Source organism: Propithecus coquereli, unplaced genomic scaffold (assembly GCF_000956105.1).
Source record: "Propithecus coquereli isolate 6110/MARCELLA unplaced genomic scaffold, Pcoq_1.0 Scaffold247, whole genome shotgun sequence".
Lineage (NCBI taxonomy): Eukaryota > Metazoa > Chordata > Mammalia > Primates > Indriidae > Propithecus > Propithecus coquereli.
This window is the reverse complement of record NW_012148030.1, coordinates 1,156,938-1,180,519: the sequence shown is the minus strand read 5'-3', so window position 1 is coordinate 1,180,519 and position 23,582 is coordinate 1,156,938. Positions and strand designations below refer to the sequence as shown.

General features: G+C 38.7%; 1 protein-coding gene across 1 annotated transcript in view; it reads left to right on the top strand.

Moving 5' to 3' along the window:
* Positions 1–23,582, top strand: part of COL14A1 (collagen, type XIV, alpha 1) — a 220,417-nt gene that overhangs the window by 166,114 nt on the left and 30,721 nt on the right. The window contains exons 30-35 of the mRNA XM_012646547.1: positions 700–753; positions 3,950–4,045; positions 5,205–5,258; positions 5,624–5,677; positions 17,490–17,543; positions 18,337–18,408. Coding sequence (XP_012502001.1) covers positions 700–753; positions 3,950–4,045; positions 5,205–5,258; positions 5,624–5,677; positions 17,490–17,543; positions 18,337–18,408 — 384 coding nt within the window. The remainder of the gene's footprint in view (positions 1–699; positions 754–3,949; positions 4,046–5,204; positions 5,259–5,623; positions 5,678–17,489; positions 17,544–18,336; positions 18,409–23,582) is intronic.

The following is a 23,582-nucleotide window of genomic DNA, read 5'->3' as shown; positions in this document are numbered from 1 at the left end:
TTTTAGCAAGTGATACATTTTTCCATTTACTGTAATGCTATATTTGCTTTTAAAATAAATTGAAGTGAAATAGTGAGTCCATTGAAATATTCAGAGAGTATAGATATATACATTTAGACACATATAAACATATACAAAGAATACATACACATATTTATACTGTATGTAAATAGGTATCTATATAAAGAAAACTGCTATTAAATAATAGTGTAGATAGTGCATTAATATGGCAAAAATCTTGAGAGGAAATGCAGATGACAGAAGTTTCAGAAACACTAAACTAATTGACTTTTTTTCTGTGTAAATAGAGAATATTAAATCGTTGCTACTTTTGTGTGTTTTTTACACTTTAATTGAGTCATCTCAAAATTATGGCATAACCATACCTAATTTTAGATTAACAGTGTATTTTATTCTTTGCATACATTAGTAACAGTAGTCTTCTATAATCACTAAATAAATAAATTCTACAAGTTTTTCAAGATTTAAAAGGATTTGGCATAGAAAGTTGTCCATAGAAAGGGCTGGGGTTGGGCAGCAAATTTCCAGTTAAAGATTATGTTGAATGTTACCATTACATTACATGTGTTGGCCTTGATATAAAATAATAATAACATAATTCATATTACTAAGAAAAATGAATGAAATATACTATTTTTAGACTTGTCTTTGAGCTAATACTTAACATCTATTTGCCAGGGTGGTCCAGGACTCCGAGGACCAAAAGGCCAACAAGGTGAACCGGGCCCAAAGGTAACATACGCGCTTGCACGCACGCTCTCCCTCTCAAACTAGCCGTCATTTTGGAGTTAAGTATGACTTAATTTACCCTTCCCATTTAAAGCTCCTTATATTTTTATGAAAGTTATGTCTAACCCATTTCCCTTATTTTTAAAGACTATGCTTTTTATTCAAAAAGAATATTTACTAACTCGGTGAAAAGAAAGGTTTTTGGGTCAGAAATAAGAGTGTCAATGTTCTGAGTGCTTTAGTCTCCAAAGTAGTTCTCTCTCTTGTTCATCTTTCCCTTCCAGATAATTTCTCAGGCTTTGGACTCTTCTTCCTCCCTTGCCACTATGTGTGATCAAACATGCAGTCCATTTTCTATTCTCACTGCCCATGGTCACCAAGTGTGGTGGCTCAGGTTGTACACTGTATAAAGTCACCAGCCAATAGGACCAAGCCATGTCAAAACATACATTTTTCTACTTTGCACAAAAGCATCCTAAGGACTGGCACAAGCCCAGCCACTAATTGAGTTCAGGCCTCACCATCTTCTATCTGGCTTTTGGCAAATCTTATAATTAGTCTCCTATCCCCCATGGCTTGATTTTTCAATTGATTCTTCACGTCTGCCCCCAAATTAATTTTCTTAAAGTTTATAGTGGATCATATTAAAAACCTGCAGACATGTGCTATTGCCTTAAGAATACAACTCACCCTCTTTGGCATGGCCTTCAAGATGCTTTGTAATTTGACTTTCCATCTCATTTTCACCATGTTGCTCCACGTGATCTCTTTGACTTACTGCTGCAATAGGCTTACTTATTAAATTTGCATAGCATTTATTCGTGGAGAAAAAAATACACGAGACATTTTGCTAAAAAGTTGGAAACAGATGAAACAAGGTAGGGGAACATATGGGGATAAAAAAGAAGTAAATGAAAGAGGGCTAAAGATAATTAATCAGGTACTAGCCAATTCAAAACTCAGACCATAACATGTCTCCTTTTTTGTTTTTTTATTTTGTTTTCTGAGATAGACTTGATGTATCTTACTTGGGTCCATCTCTTATGGTGCTTTAAGAAAGGCCAGTGGTTGCAGGCCTCTTCTCAAATAAGGATGTCCTGGGGCTTCCTCAGTTTTATCCAAGGGCAGGGCCCTGGAGCTCCTGTACATTCTGGCTCCCTGTCCCAACACTTCTATCTGCACGATTCCATTGTTTTCTGACATTCTCGTAACAGTGTGTCCATCAAAGAAAAACAGGGCTTAACAGCTAGAGCCCTTTTATTTTCATTTAACTAAATCCTTAATGGATGGTGGTTCTAATCATGATGATAAATTAGTTCATAGATGTTTAGTAATCCCATGATTCACCCATTTCCTCCAATTATCCATTCCCGCAAGACTGCTACTGATACGGTGATTTCTGTGTAATGATTTTGAGAATCACAGATACAAGTATGTAGTAGTTTTTGGAAAAAATGTCTTATTTAACAAAGGATGCTCACAGGTCCACCAGTGTGGACAGTGTAGGAACTGTAAAAGTATAGTTTAATACTTTTGATATGGAAAGCCCTGATATGTATTATTAAACATTTTTTATTTTGTTGCCCCACAAATAATAAGAATTTGGAAGCACAAAGCAATCTTACTGCTGGTCTCTCTTAGTGATCTTTGTCTCATATATTACAGAATCAAATGGGATCACCTACTTTCTGCCCTTCTACTCTAGTTTCAATTCCTCAATACTATATTATTAAACAATTATCTATTAAAATGATATATTATTAAACTATTATAAATACTTAGTAATATTTATAAATTGCCTCATCTCCTCCTTTTATATTTTTAAAACTCTAGCTCTCTCTCCCTTCCTCTTACACATGCTTCTTGTAAGAATAGTTGTCATTCAGGGCTCCCACATCCTCGACTCCCAGATTATTCTCAACCACATGTGATTTCTGTTCCCCTAGAAATCCTATGAAGTTTCTCTCATTAAAGTCACGAATTACTTGCTATTACCAGTTCCATGAGCTTTGGTTTAATTCTTATTTGAGATCTTTACAAAATTTGACATAATTAGACACTTCTGTATTTGAAATTTTCTCCTCCTGTGGCCTTTTCTACATCTCTACACCACCCAGTTGCATTCTCCTAATTCTTAGGCTTTTTAATTTCAGATTCTGTCCCAGGCTTCTCTTCCTCTCCCTTCTACTTGATTTTCATCTCACTCTATTTCCTCTTTCACTCCATCAACACATTCTCCCTAATAACCTCACCCATAAACATGTCATCAACTATTCCAAAATCCATCCCAGCTCAGACCTTGGCCTGACTACCAGACTGCTGGACATTTCGATGTGGTTATTCCCATGCACCTAACTCTTAACAGGTCTCAGTCTTCACTCACTGTTTACCCACACTTTACCCCATTATGCTCTTTCTTCTTTGACCCAAATCATAGATTCACCAATCTCACATTTAAGACAACACCCAGGTAGCAGAGGTCTTAATTTAATTAAAGAACAGCTTTAGTTGGAGTTGCAGAATGAGATGGGAAAGAAGAGGTTGAAGATAAGTAGATTTTCTGAGTCCAAGATTACAGATGTGGTGTAGTTTTAGCTGAACCAGAAGTTCCAAACTATAGAGGCAAGGTTCACTGCAGTGAAATTGCTGTCAGATCCTGAAAAGAAAGGAAATCAAGTAATATTAGGCCTAGGGTCATTCGGTGGACATTGAAGAGGCATAGTGTGATGACAAAATCAAGGTGAGGAAGAAAATAGAGGCTAAGTGCAAAGTCCTCAATAAATGAGAGGAACGCCCCTGAGGTAGATAGTTGACAATAGTGAAGATGGAGAGAATGTAGTTCACCCAGACATTGTGAACCTCCGCAGACTAGGAGGGTGGTCTTAAAGCAGTTATGCCTTTTGAAGTTGTTACTGAATGTGGGGGATCTAGTTACTCACATATTTGGCACAGCATTCTTATTTATGGATGCAAAAAAAATGTTGCAGCAATCCCTGTGTGTTTACTCTTATGTTTTCCTGATGACGTGTTGCCTGGGAGGTGAACCATTGGGGGATGATGTCTTGTTATCCAATGACTATTTCACATCCTAGGAAAAGTTATATAAGGAAATAAATTATGAGTTCCATAAGTAGAAATATCTTCTAGATATCAGGGGGTCTAACTAATTCTAGGGTAACTTTTCTCTCTTGCCTTCCAGGGACCAGATGGCCCTAGGGGTGAAACAGGCCCTCCAGGACCTCAGGGGCCCCCTGGACCTCAAGGACCAAGTGGTCTGTCCATTCAAGGAATGCCTGTAAGTTGTATGCAGACATTCAGATGGGTTTTATCATGAATTTTCCATGAGGTTACAAAGAATGATCTTTTGTCTGCTGTGCTTTAATAATGAGCCTCAGTCCCTTTGTAATGATTGAGAGTCCATTCATTAGCTGTGCCCTTAGCCAATTTTTTGCTCAATGGCGAAGATCTTTTAACAAACAGGTACGTGCTCAGGAAGTAGGTACATTCACAAGCAGTGTGTCTATCAAAGAAAAACAGGGCTTAACATGTGTAACCCTTTTTCTTGTTTGACTAAATCCTTAATGGATGTGATAGCATCTAGAAAGTAACAAATGTTCTACAAATTTAAGTTATTCATTATTTATTTGTAGTAATTGTTGATGTAGATTAATGAAAGCCATTTATTCATGATCCTTATCTCAACTGACATCAAAGTGCAGTCCATTGAGTGAGAGTTTTAGGTTTCTGATGTTGTACTTTATATAGCTGTATTTCTTTGAAAAGCTATTTTGTACCATTAAGAACAAATTTAATTCCATTCATTGATCTTCATTAATCTTATTATAGGGATCTAGATTTAAGAATAAAACCAATCTTTCTAATTAATATTTGAAGCAAACAGATCCTTTCAAGCACGTTTTGGCAATCTCTTTGCACATGTGATTGTGTCTCCCTAGCTGAGAAGTTTTGCCCTGCAATGTTATTTTCATATTTTAGAAAGTATTAACATGTCCATTTGTGTAATTACTACTATTAATGCTAAACATTTGTTGAGGTCTTACTACCGGCCATGTTCTGTGTTTTCTTTTCCATTCTTATATTCCATTTTTATATTTTTCCAGCCAAAACAAAACAAGTCTATATAGATATGAGATTTTAAAAATCTGAACTATAAATAATATTGAAATGTTCAACTCTTCCCTTCCATATATTTACAGTATCGGCTTAGCCATATCAGATTGTATATTCCATGTTGAAACTATTCTGTATATAAACATTTAGCTCTATAGGAATGTTTACATAAATGGCATAGCATATGTGAGAAGTGAAATATGCTCTGTTTGGATGTTAACGTGAAAGCAATTTAATGTTGAAAACGTTCAAACAGTCAGAGGGAAAAGAAAAGGCTAAGAGTTTAACTACATGAACTTAACTCTGTACTTTTGGATATTCAGGGAATGCCAGGTGACAAAGGAGAGAAAGGAGATACTGGCCTCCCTGGTCCACAGGTATTATTTTTATTTTTTTCATCTATTGCTCTCAGATGTAGAGATTTGCCAATGGGGAAAAGGCTGTAGCTTTTAACGTCAACTGTGATCTTGCCAATAAGTGTTTTCCATATTAAAGACTGTTTAACTATATTCATTTACCTTAAACGCCTCTGAGAGCCACACTGATGCTCCCCAGGGGGAGCTCTCATGGGGGACATTCCTTGGCCATGAGTAACTTCAATGTCTGAATACTAAGCTGTTGCAAAGGGTTCATCGTAATGCTATTAGGTTTGTTTGGAGGGCTTGATCTATTTCAGGGAAGCTGGGTGAGAGGGTGACTCATTCCTGTGAAGTTGGCTCTTTTTTGTCCTTGTTCTATGTAGGGTATCCCAGGAGGCGTTGGTTCACCAGGACGTGATGGTTCACCAGGCCAGAGGGTAAGGACTTGCCCGGAGTTGGTTCTTAGCAGAGTAGACTTCTCACCAAGTCCCTCTTTACTGCTGGCAGGTTTCTACACAAGGAAGTCATGCCAGTTTTTGTTTTTATTTTCTTCTATCTGTCTATATCCCATCTATCCTGTATATGTCCATTACTTTGATCAAAACCTGAGAACTCTCATCAAAACTTACCACATTAGCAACACCCCTTTCTAAATTCAGGTTATAACCTGAATATAGTTTGCACTGAATTACGTTGATTTAGTAGATTTTTCCAGTTCTTTAAAATCCTTAAGGCACAAACCTAAAGGAAATTGAGAATCATATGAATTGAAATATAAGCAGAATGGCTATCTATAATATAGTTTATATGAAAATCCTCATTTCTTTAGTATCATTCAATTATTTGTTCTTTTAACCTATTCAAGTAGACAATAGTAAAATAACATATAAATATGGTCAGGAGAAGGATAAGTTAACAGCCGGTGTTTGTTTAGTCAACAAATTTTCTTACTTAGCCAGATTTGAGGTTTTTGTGCTCAAAGAATTTATAGCTTATTGGGAAGAAATAGAACTAATTAAGAAACTTGATTTTAGGTTATAAGGGGGCAGAGCCCTGCAAGAACACAAAGAATGGATAACTAAGCCAGACTTGGAGGGTCGGCGAAGATATCTCCAAAGAGGTGCCATCCAGGCTGAGTCTCAATTGAAAGATAGAAATTAGCCAGGTGAATGAGGAAAGGAAAGCTATTGCAAGCAAAGAGAACAAAGGAACAGAGATGGAGTGCAGTGTGTGTGTATGTGTGTGTGCGTGTGCACAAATTCACTTAAATCACCAATTTTTTTCAGACAAATGATTTTGAACTTTAACACAGAGGCAATAGTAAGTCATTAAATTTTCAGCAAGGGAGAGAGAGGCTGGTCCTCCTTAAGTTGTCACTGATCGATTTTTATTATTTTTTAAAATTTCAGCATATTATGGGGGTACAAATGTTTAGGTTACATATATTTCCTTTGCCCCACCCAAGTCATAGCTTCAAGCATGTCCTTCCCCCCCAGATGGTGCACACCACACCCATTAGGTGTGAATATACCCATCCTCTCCTCCGCCCTCTGCCTGACACCTGATGAATGTTACTACTATATGTGCACTTAAGTGTTGATCAGTTAATACCAATTTGATGGTGAGTACATGTGGTGCTTGTTTTTCCATTCTTGTGATACTTCACTTAGTAGAATGGGCTCCACTGATTTAGACGTGTGAGCAGCTCCACAGTTTCTTTCAAGACTGGATTAAATGAAGTGGCAATCACTTAGATCCAATTCAGTGAAAGACAACACATTTGGCTTTCACTGGTGTGTTTGGTACAACTCACTAGGTTGGCAAACAATTGGCAAGAAGATTCAGTTCTCTGCTTAAACAAGACCTGCCTTTAGCTCAGAGTAACTATACTGCTCAAGAATAAGAAAATCATTTTTTTCTATAGAAGTGTAGGTGTGCAACCTTAAATCCCTACTACTTTCTTTTTTTTACATTAGACTTTCATTTGATTAAAATTTCAGTGTAGTCTTGTTCATCAAATGGAATTACTCAGTCTGTGGAACATGTTTAGGAGAATGTATCTAAAGAAGGCATTTTGTAAAGTTAGATTTATGTTGGGTTCTTGTACATGTAGAAGGAGTGTCTAGACGTATTTATATGTTTTGGCAAGGGGCTTAGGCTAAGATCCTGTGTGTTTACACACCTAGATTCCTTCGTGATTCCTGAAGCTCTGAAAACGGCAATTCTAAAGATTTGTTCAGTGAGTTTATTTGATTTATCTGTGCACGAAGTCCAGTATTGGCAAAGAACTCCCAAATCAAACCTGTTGGATTAGTGTCTGGATCATTTGGTTTTGGAATTTTTTCTTTTAAAACCAATATACCAACACAGACGTTTTATAAATATTTTGCTATTACTCCAAACGTGTTCTACTATAGATTTAAAAGTCTTAGAGCTCTAGTAAAGATAAGTTATCTGTACTTGGATTTTATTTTCCTCTCTCCCTCAATCTGGAATTAAAACTTTCAGGGTGTGCCTAATTCCTGCTTCAAAAACTTCTTAGATGGAAATGGACTTGCTTTTTTAAACTGGTTTTCAGAAGACACTCATTCTTTATAGGGCCATATTTTTTAAAAAGCTTATGTGAATCCCGTGATGATTGCTATAGAAAAGATATTTGAGGGCAGTACCATTCCAATGTACCTCAAAGGGATGCCATTCACACGGAATAAAACACAGTGGTGCTACTGAGATTGTGAAACTTGGCCACCCTGCTTGAGGAAAGGGCCACATATATATTTTTCAATCTGCCATATATGCATTGTATATGCTCTTAATCAAGCATATACAATGTGCTGTGTACTATGCTCAACCTGGAAAGAGTTGTCGATTACTGCCTGCAGAGAAGAATCCAGAAGAGGAGGGAATTTCAATAGCTAAGGGAGACCGTTTGTAGACCATCTACCCAGAGAAGATGGAAGAGTCTAGAGAATGACTATTATCCTGGACCAGAAAAATGAATGGGTCTTCTCAGAGACAGTAGGGAAAGAAAGATGGAAGAATGGAAGGATGGAAGAAAGGGAGGAAGGAAAGTTGGAAGGAAGGAAGGGAGGGAGGAATTGAGGGTCAAAACAGAGGTATTTAGGTGGCTCCAATCTGTTTAGTCAAATGAGCTGGGGGTTTAAGGATAGCGAAGATCTAAAACAATTACATAGTTACTTAGCAGAGTTGTAAGGTAGAAGGCCAGGACCAATTTCCGTGGTGGTAGACAGATCTAAGGCATGGAGCACCCCAGAAGACACACTCCCTTGGAGGGCCAGGTCTCCCTGGGTAGGCGGTGGGAGAGGAGGGGCTGCTTTAAAAGTAAAGACACACTCCTTACAATTGTTCCTGCTCTGCCTTAGGCCATCCTAAAAGGTAAAGCTGCATTCAGAAAACAAAACAAAACAAAACAATAGCAACCATGATATAAAACAGACTGAGAGTGAACACAGGATGCTGAGACTTATTGATGAAATGACTGAGAAACCTCTTCCAGAAAACTCCCCAATCAGGCTTGATTTTCCAGGGAATCAGGAAGGCAAGACTATTTTTTTTCTCTCACTCTGAGCACTTACATAATTTAATGTTACTGTGCCTTCATTTCCCCTGGTCCTGAGTGAGCGTAAAGCCTGTTTTAGGCAAAGAAAGAGGAAGCTGCAATAAATATTTGTGGTGGTGTCTAATCAATGCTTCTAGCTCCTTGGGGAGTCTGGAAAGTAAATGAGATGTGCTGTAGGGGTGATGGGCTATTCCTTACTGCCCATTCTTCCTTCCTTTTCATCTTTGCCTTCTCTTATTGACAGCCAGGAACTCATAGCCCAAACCTAATACTATCATCTTGACTATTAGCTTAGGGAAAGTTTATCACCTCTTTCCTGAAGCTGGTGCCAGGGTTCCCCCTTAATTTTGCCTGGAACAAGCCAGATCTTAACAAATAATTAAAAGGAGAAGATGAAACATCTTCTCTTCTAATGTTTCTAGCTTATTCTGGCTTTTGCAAAGGGGAATCTTTGACTTTTAGAGGCAGCTCTTAATAAACTCTGGGCCTGAGGCCATAGGCAGGTCCAGCAAAAACTGGACTTCATTGAACAAGTTTCAGCCTCTTGCTGGGAAGCCAAAAGAGCACAGGTCCAATAGGACCATGCTTTAAAAAGCAACAGTACAAGTTCAGATTTAACAGCTGAATGCATTTACGCATCCAGTTCTCATTCCAGGCCATTCCAGCTAAAAGCATTTTGGTCTCATCTTTCATTTCCACTGGAAATCTTGTCACTTCCCTCTTGTCTCCTTCCTCTTCTTTTCTTGGTGTCTGTGATCTTTGACCTCTTCTAGTGTAGGATAAGTTTCTTCAGACCCTAGACTTCCAGGTGGTACTTAGGAAAACTAGGAGGAACAGGCAAGACATGGATTGCTTAATAATTCCAAGCTTCACTTTGCTCAATACTAAAGTGGAAAAAATAATATTTGACTCCATAGAATTGTCATGGAGATTAATTCATTTTTTTCTTTTTATTAATAGACTTTATTTTTAGAAGTCTTCTTTTTTGTAAGGTTTTTTTTTTTTTGAGACAGAATCTCACTCTGTTGCCTAGGCTAGAGTGCCGAGGCATCAGCCTAGCTCACAGCAACCTCAAACTCCTGAGCTCAAACAATCCTTCTGCCTCAGCCTCCCAAGTAGCTGGGACTACAGGCAGGTGCCACCATGCTTGGCTAATTTTTTCTATATATTTTTAGTTGTCCAGCTAATTTGTTTCTATTTTTAGTAGAGACGAGGTCTCGCTCTTGCTCAGTCTGGTCTTGAACTCCTGAGCTCAAACAATCCACCTACCTCAGCCTCTCAGAGTGTTAGGATTACAGGCGTCAACCACTGTGCCTAGCCTTTTTTTTTATTTCAGCATATTATGGGGGTACAAATGTTTAGGTTACATATATTGCCTTTGCCCCACCCAAGTCAGAGCTTCAAATGAAATTAATTCATATAAAGCATTTCTATATAAAAATTTAATTTTAGCTAATATTATTAGTGCTCACTATTTTCAAGGTAAAGTTAATGAGCTAGGACATTTTGTAATATTTTATAATGCCTGTACTTGACACATTAACATTCCTCAGAAGATTTTAAAGAAATTAAAAAAAGCCTAAAGACAAAACAAGTTTTTAAAAAAATTTCTTAGATTTTCTCTTAAAAAAACACTAGAAGTATGCTTCCTTATTATGTGAGTTTGATGTATACAAAGGCCATATTTGTGATGAAGGTACCATGTCATCAAAAATGAGTTGAACTTAAAATGCACTTGAGAAATTGAACTTCAGTCAACTGTCTGGATTTCATTGTTATCATAAATGTTAAGCAGTGATGAGAGATTCATCTAAGGAATATTTTGTGAAATACTAAGATTCATGATAATTATCCCTTGAGCGTCTTTCTCCTTTGGACAAGGAAATGTAAAATACCATTACAAAAGTAGTGGAAAGAGTGATTCGATTTTCTTCTTTGTAGGTCTAGACAGGTTTTTATAAAATCCCAGGAAATCTTTGCACAGTCAACCACAGTGATGATAGTATATGCAATTGAGACTTGACAGATTATTTCAATAAAAATAGCAGCAACCACTACCATTAATTATTGAATGTGTGCAAGGGCTTTACAAATGTTATGTTCTCTAATCCCCAAAAGTAAGTGCCGGGCACTGTTATCCCCATTTTACAGACAAAGAATCTGAAGCTCAGAAAGTTGAAGGAACTAGAACAATGCCACATAGTAAGTTCAGTGTTAGAGCCCTAATTTTAATCCATCTCTCTGGCTCCAACACTTCACACTTTCTTTCCACAAAATTATGTTGATAAAGATCACTGTGGGATTTTGTTACTGTGAGAAAATCTTCCACAAAAGAGATACTTGATAAGCAAGACTCCAATACTGAAGGTGTCTCACCCAGCATTTTGGGGTAATAGGTACCCAGTTTGGGTTACTTTCTTGAGGAAGCAGATGCTGATACTTCACTTATAAAAATATGATCCCTTGATCACTTTACACCTTTACCTGGGTAGTGGCGTATCTGGGCACATCTGGAAGAACAGCTTCTAGGGCATATTTCGTTTTGTGTCATTATTGGCTTTAACAATATGTCTACTGGGGCACAGGCATCGTGCAAACATTTTCTACTTTGTGCCCCTGATTCTAATGTTGTCCCTCAGGGTCAGGCCAGATGTTTTTCATATTTGTAAACCAGCAGTTCCCCAACTGAATTCATTAGATTGTTTTTTTATGTTTTGTTTTGTGTTTTAGTATACAGATTCCTGTATTTCAACCTCCAAGATTCAGATACAAAAGATCGTAGGCATGACTTAAGAATGTATAGTTTTAAAAAGTTTAATGATTCTGATAACCAGCTGGGATTTGAAATTACTAGATAGTTTACTGTGTGAGGCCTATTGTATGTCAAAGTGATTTGTTTGGTAGACTCTTGCTGGTGTTATTTATTTTAATTCACTGAAGGTTACTAAAATGTACATATGTTTATATTTATATATATACATACATTTAAATTATATATAAATATATACGTGTTAAAAATAGTGTATGTGTATATAAAATATAAATCTATGTATATGTTTATATATACATATATATACACACATTTTAAAGATTTATGTGTTTGTTTGTGTCACTGAAAATTCCCCAGTGTGACCCAAATTAGTATCCTGTGTAAGAATTGATCTTGGGTCTCTAGCCTGGCCAATGTTTGTAGAGTCTGTGGCTTTTTGCTGCTTGGCCTCTTAATCTGGTGGTTGGTCCTAATCCTTCGCTGCAAGTAGCAGCCTTGTTTCTTATGGCCAACTGCCCCACGGGTCTGCTCGCAGCAGCCCAGAGCCATGCCACAGGGTTGAAATGGTGCATCAGGGACATTTCTGCAAGCCTTTCTCTAACCCTCATTGCCTGAGTCTGGCTGGTTTCAACAAACTCATCAGATACCAGCTGCTTACAGATCTGACTATACCCTAGAGTATAGCGTCAGTTGAAGGACCTTAACAATTGCCTGTGTTCCAAAATCCTGAGGTTAGGATCATGACCTACCATTGTCAAAGAAGGCATGGATGATGAATATCGTAATTGAGTCACTAGTTTTGAGTGCTATTTCTGATAGCTATATAAACATAGACATTCTAGCTTCTGACTTTAATTCAGGTGCAACACTATTTGGGGGCAAATGAGTTTTCTATTTTTTTGGACACCATAGGCACGGTACTTGGAAACTACAGAATTTTTAAGGAGCCTACAAAAAATGTTTGAGACCTGAAAAAAAGCATATATATTTGCTCTATAGAATGGAAAAGAAAACTGCAAAATTGAAATTAATAAATTTTTAATTAAATGTCTATATAACAGCATGCTTTGCCAATTTCAGCCATAGTTAAATTTAGTGTTCATTTGAATATTGATTTTGAAAGCAAATTGTAGCTTAGGTTTCCTTTTGCTGATAAATCACAGCCAATCATAACTTAATAAGTTACTCATAGTCAAATGTTTTCAAAAATAAATTATAAAAATCTTTTCAAGTATTTATAGCAAAAATTATTTTTAATGTGGGCCGTGGGTGTATATTAATATTTTGAGGTGAGAATATCAAAAAGGAAAAATGCCGGCAGCTATTCATGTTATCCCTGTTTGTGGGTGGCTGATTTCATGCACTTTAAAAAAATATATTTGGTGGCTTAAGTGAATGCCCATAATATGCTTATTAACCTTTGTTTTCTAATATTCATTGTCATTGCTTAAGTAAGGGTTTCTGCTTTTTGTGAGGATGCTTAATCCATAAACACACATCTTCCCAGATTCACTCCATGATAGGAAATGGAAAATTTGTATAGATATAGAAAGGCTTTGGGAAAAGCAAACGTCTTTTTAGCTGTTAAGCGTTCAATACCATTCAGTGAGCTTTGATAACTCACAGTGAAATTGAATCACAGAGTTAGAATTTGCCAATTATTTTGCTCTGCAAAATACAGATATTTTACAAAATTTTTCTTTTCGTGAAGTTTATTGCTTTTATACAGAAAATTTCTGCTACTGCTGCTCACCCTGAGATGAAGAGGTGAGAAAATGAGCCCAAATCCTGCCCTTCTCAGAGTTGACTGGCTTGCTTGGGGTGGGCTGTAACATGGGTCTTGCAGTGGTACATGAACAGAAAGACCAGTGCAGTGGGCCCAACCACCTTGAGTCACTGGGCTTAAATGCCACCTCTTCTGTGAAAATTTCCCTGGGTTAGGTGGTCTTCCTGCATGTTGCCATGGAACACTGTAGTCTATCATCATAGCACATCGTCAGTTTCTTTTCGTTGTTGACTATCCTCAAAACTGTAAACTTCTTGGAAAGTGACTGTCTTGTTCATCGTTATTTACCCAGAACCTAGCATTATGCTCAGCACATAGTACCTCTGCAAATATTTCTGAATAATGTGACAAATGTGAGGCTTGCAAATAAAAATATTTCAAAGGCGAATTTACTGCTATGACACAAATGTTAAAAAAAAAATTTTGTGAGATGAAAAATGTGAACATCTTTAATTTTCTAGGGTTAGGAAGAACTTTGGGGGAAATGGATGCTTTAAAATGGTGTTAAGGCTAACATCCTTTTAGTTATAATAATTTATAATAGGAAAATTTTAATTTGGAATGATGGAAACAGGTAACTCACAGTGGCCTTGAAAACACCTATGTTCTTGAATTATTATATGTAAAAATGTTTAATTGTTCATGGCAGTCCATGAAAAAGGATACCAGAATAAAATGCACTGCAGTGGACACTGTTGGTTCCCTGATCAGATCCACTTCACCTGACAGGTGTGCTACATCCCCCAGCTGCTGTGGGTGTTAACCGCTAACAGCCCACAATTATCCCCCTCTCCAGAGAATTGCCCTTGGAAATGCCATTTTGGCCCGTGGTCTATGAGTAACTGATGTGGTTGTATAAAACCTTATCATGGGTCAACTTTGATGTGTAATTCACACTCCAGAGCTCCCCATGGGACCATGCTGAAGCCCAACTTTAGATAACCCACTTCTCCACCTAGCTTCTTTCCCTGTTCTATCCTGCTTCTTTCACTACCTTGTAGGTTTCTCCCAGGAACGCTCCTGCAATAAATCAGCTATACAAGAATCCAGGTTTGCTTCTAGGAAACTACCCCTAAGATTTTACTGAAATTTCAACTTCTGGGGGTAGGATGACTCCCAGTGCCTTTCTTACATGCTTGTTGAGGGTTCAAGAGCAAGGTGAAATGACATTTCTTCTCTGCCCTATACATTTTCAGACTCCTGTGTTTAACACTTATGTATTCAGCATGATAAGCAGAGTACAGTACTTTTTCTAGGAGCCTCAATTTTATTCAAATTAAGCATTTAAATTAGTACAGTACCTATTTTCTGCCAGGAATGTGCTACGAAGGTGTTAGGAATGTAACAGTCAATAAAATATAATGTTCGCCCTCAAAATAAAAAAGAAAAGCTTCTAAGGATGCGCCTTATGTAAGAGAACTTAGAGCAAACAGACATCTTATCCAGTCTCCAATTTTGATTTGATTACACTAAAGCACTAGCCCCTCAGCCAGGGTAAGCTCCTGTGCAGAAACATTTCATTGTCTTTCCTTCCAGATAACACACACATGGTGTCTATAAATCAAGTGAATTAAAGGCAGTTCACAAGAGTATCCTCACAGTGTCATCATAGATGAGACAGCACTGACAGATCATTGCTTTCTAAAACTCCTTCCCACATCATTGGGAGGGGAGGGTAAATGTGTTATTTCCTGCTCATCTTCCTTGGAACAATGCAATTTTCTGTAGTTTTCTTTTAAGAAAATAAGTCATGGCTTGCCTCCCTCTGTGAATAAGTTTGGTATCACTTGTTTTTGAAATGTTTTCCCTCTGGACGCAGCCTAGAAAAGAGTCAGGGAAGGTTCCTGCAGCAATGCCATAGTTTTGATTGCTGGGCGTTGTGTTGGCCACATTTCACGTGTGTGCTCACACATGCGTGCACGCTCACTTCCCGTCCAGTGCTGGAAGAGTTTTAAGGCAGGAAGCAAAAGATGTCCTTTTTGAAATGTCTCCTTAAGTTATTGAATATGTGCCCAAGATCCATTTTTTTCTTATGAGAACTTCATCTAAGAAATAAGAATATATCATTAAAAATTCCTTTCTTTAAAAAAAAATGGTTAGGTTTCCTAACCTCTCTTGGCCCCACGTTTTCTCACTTATAATGTGAGAGAGTTGAGCTAGAGGAGTTCTGAGGTCCTGTTCATCTCTCATATATTCTGATTGCTATATGCCCTTCTTCCTGGACATGCTATATTTAAACTCCGTTTAAAATAATTTCTTTCAGCTTACATCAGTATTTTTTGTTGTGTAGTTAGCAGATCCAAGGAAGGATATGTGTGTGTGTGTGCATGTGTGTGTGCATGTGTGTGCGTGCGCATATAGCTTAATCTGTATCAGGGCTTATCACTGTAGCTTTCTCAAACTTACAATATTTTTGACTGAAGTGAAGGAACAGAAGTATTTATTAATAGTAAAAAAAAAATCACTAGCTTGCTTATGAGGATTGAATAAGGGCTATAACAAACAACCCCAAAATCTCAGTGGTTTAATACAATAAAATGAAATAGAATAAAATAAAAATGTATTGCTTCTTCACAATCCAGTGCTGTCAGCAAGGGTAGATGGAGGAAGAGTCTCTGCTCCACGTGGTCGTTTAGGTACTCAGGATCTTTCCATCTTGGAACACTCTCATCTCCCACACGAGGCCTCTAAAGTTGTTCCAGCAGGGGAAAAGGAAGTGGAGGAGCACCTACTGGAAATTTTTATGAGCAGGAACTGAAACTGGCCCCTTTCCATTGGCTGGAACTCAGCTATGTGGCTCTAACATAATTGTGAGGTGGCTGCAAAATGTAGCCCAGCAATGTGCCCAGATGAGAAAGGAAACCCATGGATATTGCTGAGCTCAAGCATTCTCTGTCTTACCTGGTTTTCTGACTCACTGGCATTCTGAGATTGAGAGCTTGACACAGTGCTTTGCTGATCAATGATTTTCCTGCACATGCCACCTACCCTTGTCTTTGGGCCACCTCTCACATTCTCTCTCTCCCAACTTACACACCATTTACTTTCTTCCAGCTTCATCTTTACTCTCTTTTATTTGATACCTTGAGGTGGAGAGACAATGTGAATGTGGGTGGGGAGCCCCAAAAGATGGATTTCCATGAATGGGAAGGACAGTTCACTGGAAAAGTCGCAGGAATGTCCGAAAGTGAGTCAGGAGAGACAGCAAGGATGCCAGGAGAGGTTTGAGTTGGTTTGAGATGGGAAATATTAATAATTAATCCAATAGGGGACAAATTTCATGGTGAAAATTCTGTTTTTCCTTGTGTTTGGAGGTGGTGTTTGGAACGAAATTTTATGAACCTAATATAAAATTTAGATTGAAGATCCTCTCTCATGTTAACTGCATTGGAAAGGCCAGCGTTCACAATTAAGAACTATAAACATTTAAGAGCAAGTCATTCCAGCTGTTATGTTTTTTAACACTCACATAAAAATAACTCACACACATATTCAATAATTTAGGAAGATGTTTTTATAAAGAACATCATTTGCTTTCTGCTTTAAATTCTTCCACCATGGAATGGGAAGCAAACATGTACGTGCTTGTAAACCCGGGATGACACACGTTCAACAAATGTGCCCAGCAGTCAAAACTGAATCATCACAGCAGGAAATCCCCCTGTATTATTCTCCAGCTTGCCCCCTAAAGAGTTGCAGAGTTGCAGATATTGTAGTATTCCTAACATAATATAGATACTTGCCCAAGACTCAGGTCACAAAAGGCATTAATTCATCTTTTTGTCTGCTCATTAATTACCAACAATTGAGCCCCTTCTCATTTGTTATGCTTAGTTTAATAAAAACCGTTTCTGGAAGCAAGTTCCTGTTGAAGTTTGTAAGTGGCATGTCTTACACCTAAAATTCTCACTTTGGACAATTTAACGGAGCCAACAGACATAAAAGTCTTGCCAAGAACAATTCCCAGGAAGAATTTAAAAGCAGTGAATCCTTGGTAGTTCAGAGGAAGTGGCAGGACTTGACCCCCAAATATTAAAAGGAACTAGGTGAGTCTGTTCTGAAAGTCTATAAAGAAACTGCTTAATTGACACACACTGTGTTTCTTTTCCCCAGGGCTTTCCAGGAAAGGATGGTTCCTCTGGCCCTCCAGGACCACCAGGGCCAATTGTAAGTATTTCCAGAAACTACCGGGACATACTCTGCTTTATAGCACTTCCTTTCTTTTCTTTCTTTTTTGTTGTTTGTGAGACAGGGTCTCCTCTGTTGCCCAGGCTATAGTGCAGTGGCGTCATCCTAGCTCACTGCAATCTCAAACTCCCAGTTTAAGCAATCGCAACCTCCCGAATAGCTGGGACTACAGGTGTATGCCATCACCACCAGCTAATTTTTCTATTTTTTTGTAAAGATGGGGTCTCACTGTGTTGCTCAGGCTGGTCTTGAACTCCTGGCCTCAAGTAATCCTCCCACCCCAGCCTCCCAAAGTGCTGGGATTAAAGGTGTGAGCCATCACGCCCAGCTGCATTTTATTTCTTTTGAGAGATTTTCTTTTACCAGATCTTTCACTTGGCAGCTATCTTTGCTGCAGTCTAACAACTCATCCCTTGGTGGAGAACTCTCCCTAAAACCTCTTTAAAAAATAATATATCCATATAACTTGATTATTCTATCTCTGAGCCACTTTGCCATAAGATCACTTGTATTGATTTAGGTTTTTATTAGGCACAGGTAAGGCTTGAATTTGAAAGAACCACAGCAGACTGTAGTGTGGAGACTTAAAAAAAAGTCTTCCCTACATTTTTGGTAGGTGCGAACAGGAATGAGCAATGAATCCTAAAGCCTTGGTGATGGGGGGGGGGGCAGATATCATGGTGTATATTTGTTACTCCTGCTTGAAAGTTGGCTGTCATTGATGAGAATGTGTGAGTCCTCACTTTGTTTTATTTTCCTGCCTCTCTGTTAGGGCATTCCTGGAGCTCCAGGGGTCCCAGGGATCACAGGAAGCATGGGACCGCAAGGCGCCCTGGGACCGCCTGTAAGTATGCAACAGCAGCTGGTCAGGACGTGTGCCCAGTCATCACATTTATTTGTGTGTTTAAATTTACCAGCATCTCTGTTGGTCAGAAATACTTATTCAGTATTGGGCTCCATGGGAATCCGTAAAGGAAACTGGAGAAACTCCTAGAATAAAGATTAAAATCAGATTGTGCATATGTCGCTGTTAAAGACAGATGCTCCTAATGGAATAAGCAGTCGTGCTTTTGCTTATATATATTTCTGTTGCTTGTGTTTTCTGTATTTGGATAAGTAAACTCAATATCATCTTTGCAGAGATTGGTGCAATAGCTATGTGTTAATCAAGCCTGGTTCCCACGGGGAAAAAATACAAGGCTTGAGAGGTTCAAGGTTTAATGAGAGTGGGAATAGATTTTTCTTTTCTAAATTCTACAAGACAGAATTTCCCATTAAAACACACACTCACACATAAGTGAGTAAACAGTGGTGTAAACATGAAAGAATAATTAACGGAATTCATTGCCTCCCAATTTTGTGTCTCTAAGTCTCAGGTTGGTGTTTAAATGTCATCAGTGGGAGGGAGAGAATGGGGGAAAAACAAATGAACACATCTGGGCCTATTTCTTCATCTGCAAAATGAGCTAATTGCATTGTATGGCCTCTGGAGCCACACTTGGCATCTTCTGGTGACTTGCAAGTTGTTCCTTCTAAGTGTAGGTGTTAGTCAGCATTCTGATATTATCTGTGAAGTACTAAGTCTGCAGCCATAAACTAAAACAGTTGAAATATGTAAAGGTGTTGGTGCAAACACAGTAAGAATTTGTGGAACAGTGAAATCTGATGGATGAGGGTTAAAGAAGCTAATGAATTAGATTTCTATTGCTGCTTAACAAATTACTGCAACCTCAGTGGCTTAAAACACAAATTTATTATTTTTACAGTTCTGTAGGTCAAAAGTCTGGCACAGATCTCACTGGGTTAAAGCAAGGTGCCGGTATTTCCTTTCTGGAGGCTATAGGGAGGATCTATTTCCTTTCCTTTTCTAGCTTCTAGAGACTGCCCACATTCCTTGGCTTGTGGCCCATTCCATCTTCAAAGCCAGCAAAGTTGCATCTCTCTGGCTTTTGTTCCGTAGTCACCTCTCTCTGACCACAGCCATGAAAGGTTCTCTGCTTTTAAGTACCTATGTGATTACATTGATAATTTTAGATAATCTCCCTGGATAATCCTGAAGTCCTTTACTAAATCACATTTGCAGAGTCCCTTTTGCCATATAGGGTGACATAGTCACAGGTTCTAGAGATTAGGGCATGGAAATTTTAGGGGCCTTTTTTCTGCCTAAGATAGTGAACAAGATATAACAGAAATGTTGGTTCTCGTTCAGAAAGATGCCTCTCTTCCTCTAACTACCCAGGTAGTCTTGTTACTCTTTCCTCTTGAAACTCATTTTAATAAAATTACTTCATCCTCTGAGTTCTTTTCTAGGCTATGACTCACATGAAACGTATGCAGGTATGCAAATCCATACAAGGTATGCACATCAAACATGCATTTTGATTTTAGCAAATGCATCCTAATTTTCACATCCAAATAAACGCTGTCCTTAGTAGTCACTTTACAAAGCCATATACCTATTCCAACTACACTTTCTTTGTCCAAAACGGTTTTAGATCTCCTCTTTTCAAATCAAACAAGTAAGGGGTCATAGAAAAAAAAATTTTGCCTGCTTTATCTTCACACATTTTTTTATCCTAAAAGATGTTACCAAGTATGATCCTATATGTAGAAACATACACTGACACCCACATGCTTGAGTACACACACACACATACACACACTCACACACACGCTCCTGTCTCTACCATTCTTCCACTGCAAGCTTATCTGTTCATTTGATTCTAGGCCATTTCATACCAGAAAAAAAAACTTAGAAATGCACTCTCTGCTATTAGGCTTCAGTCTGCTTCCCAAAATGTGCCCCTGGGAACCAGAGTTCCAGAATATGTCAACAGGGCTTAGAGAGCAAGGGGTCCTGGTCAAAGAAGTGTCAGAAACAGTGCATGCTAAATCTGTTTCTCAGAAAGTCGTGGGAAATTTTAGGATATCAAAGACTTTGAGGATCCAGAAATAAAATCAGAAAATACCAAAGAACTAGGTTAATTTGGTTGGAAAAAAACATAATTGTGCATGAGGTGATCTTCCTGTTCTTGCTGGCATCTCCTAGAATGAGTTTCTTTTAACCCAAGCTAGGAAAGAGCAAGCTAGAGATTGATCCTGATCCAAGAGGGATGGGATGGGAGAGGGCAGGCTCTGAGGGCCTCGGGGAAGTTAAAACGGGGTGTGGACTTCGGTAAGTGTGACAGCACCCTGCTGACCCACCCGGCCTTTTGTGGCTCTGGGTTAGACTCTAAATATGGGGCATACAGAAATACCAATAAGCTTCTCCAACAAATAAAACCCTTGTTAACAATGTTATTTTTGTTATCAATCAGCAGAAAAGGGCCCTCGATGGTGGCAGGTGGAGCCCTCAAGCATCGGCACTTTTAATCAGAGGCAGAAACCGTTTGTTCTCTAGGCGCTGGGTAGGGACACCACAGTAGGCTTGGAGATTTCCTCTCAAAAGCAAGTTGTTCTCTGAACTGTCCAGCCCAGATTTTTCCCTGTGTTTTGGGCTGCCAGCTCCCAGATGCCTGCTGGCTGCCCGACTGGTGTGACTGTTACAGCAGGCTCCGTGTCACGGTGTTTGGCCTTGATTGATTTCCCATGGATGTCTGTCTAGGAAGGCAGGAGGGAAAGAGACCAAGAGGGACAGACTGAAAATAGCAACGTGTTTCCTACAGCTGGTGCCAGAAACGCTTGCTTTCGTGCACTCTGCCTTCAGCTGCCAGCTCCCCAGGGTAGGACGCACTTTGCCGCTGCTGAGGTCCTAATTCCTTCCTCAGTTTTAGACATTGGCTTAAATGTGGTCGTTCCTCTGCAGTGGTGGCAGATAGTGATGAAGCACCTGAATAAGGGGGCTGCTCACTGCTATTTGGCCAGCTAGAGATGTCCAGGCTAGAGCATTGCCTCAGAAATCAGGATACCTGGGTTTTAGATGTGGCCTTGACAGGACCCAAACTAGCTGTGTGAGCCAATTCACTGAAGCAAATCTTCTAGTCTTCCACAACATCCATTTTCTAGTTCATTCATTAAAAATATTTAATCCGTAGGCACAATATATACAAGATTGCATGGTGGGGAAAGGTGGTGAGAGATACAAAAGATGATCAAGATATTTTTCCACATTCATGGAAAATCTAAAGAGAATCAGGTTTTTATATAAGAAGCTGTAATAAATGGCAGAAAGTGTGAAATGCCTTGAGGGAAAGACAAGGAATTTGCTATGAAAGTTCCAGGGATGGCAGGGGTTAGACAGAGAGCGAGAGAGGGAAAGAGAGAGGGAGAGAGGGAAAGAAAGAGGGAGAGAGACAGAGAGATGGGGATGGGGAGTGCCTCCTAAGCAGAGGGGTGTGCTCTGGAGTAGCAGCTCCAGAAAGAGGCAGCATTTCACTGAGATCTAGGAATATGGGTGGGATTCCCACCCACAAAGACAGAAAGATGGCAGTGCTTAGGTGGGGATTGTAGAAACACGTAGGAAAACACAGGGCACCCCCTGTCTTCTGTATGTTTTACTATTTTTCAACTGTCTCTAGTTCCATCACAACTACCAAAATTTTATTTCAGGCCCTGCTCACTCCTCACCAAGACTATCACAAAAAACTCTAATTGACCCTGGCCTCTGTTTCAGCCCTGGTCTAGTTCATTACCCGGCTTCCGGAATATCTTTCAGTACAACCCTGATGTGTCATTCCCTGGCTTGTGTCGCCTCACCAGATCCCTTTCACTAGAGGATGGGTCCCAAATGTGCAGCCTAGCGGGTGTGGTCCTTTCCTCTCCAACTTGGTCTACCATCATCCCTTCCCTTGGGGTTGAGTCATACAAAATTACTTAAAGCTCCCCAAATATATGCCATGGTGTTTCATGCTTTTTTGCCTTTTGGGATGCCCTTTGGCCTGTCTGGGCCACTTTCTCCTCCTTTCACCATCTGGTGAGCTCCAGGGTGTTCTTTCTTTTAAGAAAGCACATCTGCTGTGCAAAGCCACCCTCCCCTTCGCAGGCTGTTAGGGACTTCATTTCAACTATTCACGTCTGTCTCCACTGAAGTGATACTTCCTTGAGGACAGAAATTTTATCATTCTCATGTTTTTATTCCCAGAGCCCAGCTCAGTAGCTGATACAAAGAGGGTACTTAATATGTTTTTATTAAACAAAAAAAAGAAGATATGTTTGCATTCTAGATAAGCCGGTATTCAGGAGAGTATTGGAACATTGTTCTTATAGATCAGGGGTCAGGTCATGGAAGACCTTAGAACCAGCCTAAGTTGTTTTGATTTTGTTTAACAGTCATCTTTAATGTGTGGCACTTGGACCATGAGATCATTTATCTTCCTTTTAGCACTACATTTCTGTGAATCTATGAATGTAGCTACTGTATTTTCTTTTCTTTACATTTCACATGTTCCTGAAATTAAAGGAAAATGTGCCACTTTTTCCTCCCTACATCTGCAGGGAATGTGTTTTCCCTCAAAGCATACTTTGGTGGAGTTATGGGCCTTCACTTGCTCAGGAATTTTTATTTTGTTTTTGTTTTGCTTTATAAAAATCAAAGATGTCAAAGAAGTTGGAATAAAAAATAATTTCTTGCTGTACAGACATTTCACTAAAAAGATCTTTCACTGAGACTGCCTACCTGTGTCTTTTAGGTCTTTTAGCTACTTAATAATAAGCATCACGAGACTGAATTTGAGAAATTTCCGGCCCAATTAAACGGATCCATCTTTACATGCCAGAAGTTGCCAATAACTATTGCTGTCCATTTACCACATCAATCAGATTTGCACTGTAATTCCATTCCCTACATTTGAAACATTTTCAAACAAGCCAATTGAATAAATGATAGGAATGAAAATGTCAAAAAGGATAATGGTACAGAAATAAAAATATAGAAGATAAAATGGATTTTTAAAAATGACTCAAGTTGAAACCTAATTCTGAATTATTGGAGTTAGGCTTTGGGGATGGTATGTTTGCTTGTTTTGTTTTATTTTAATTAGAAAAAAATATTATCTTCACTGGAATAGAAGATATGGACTA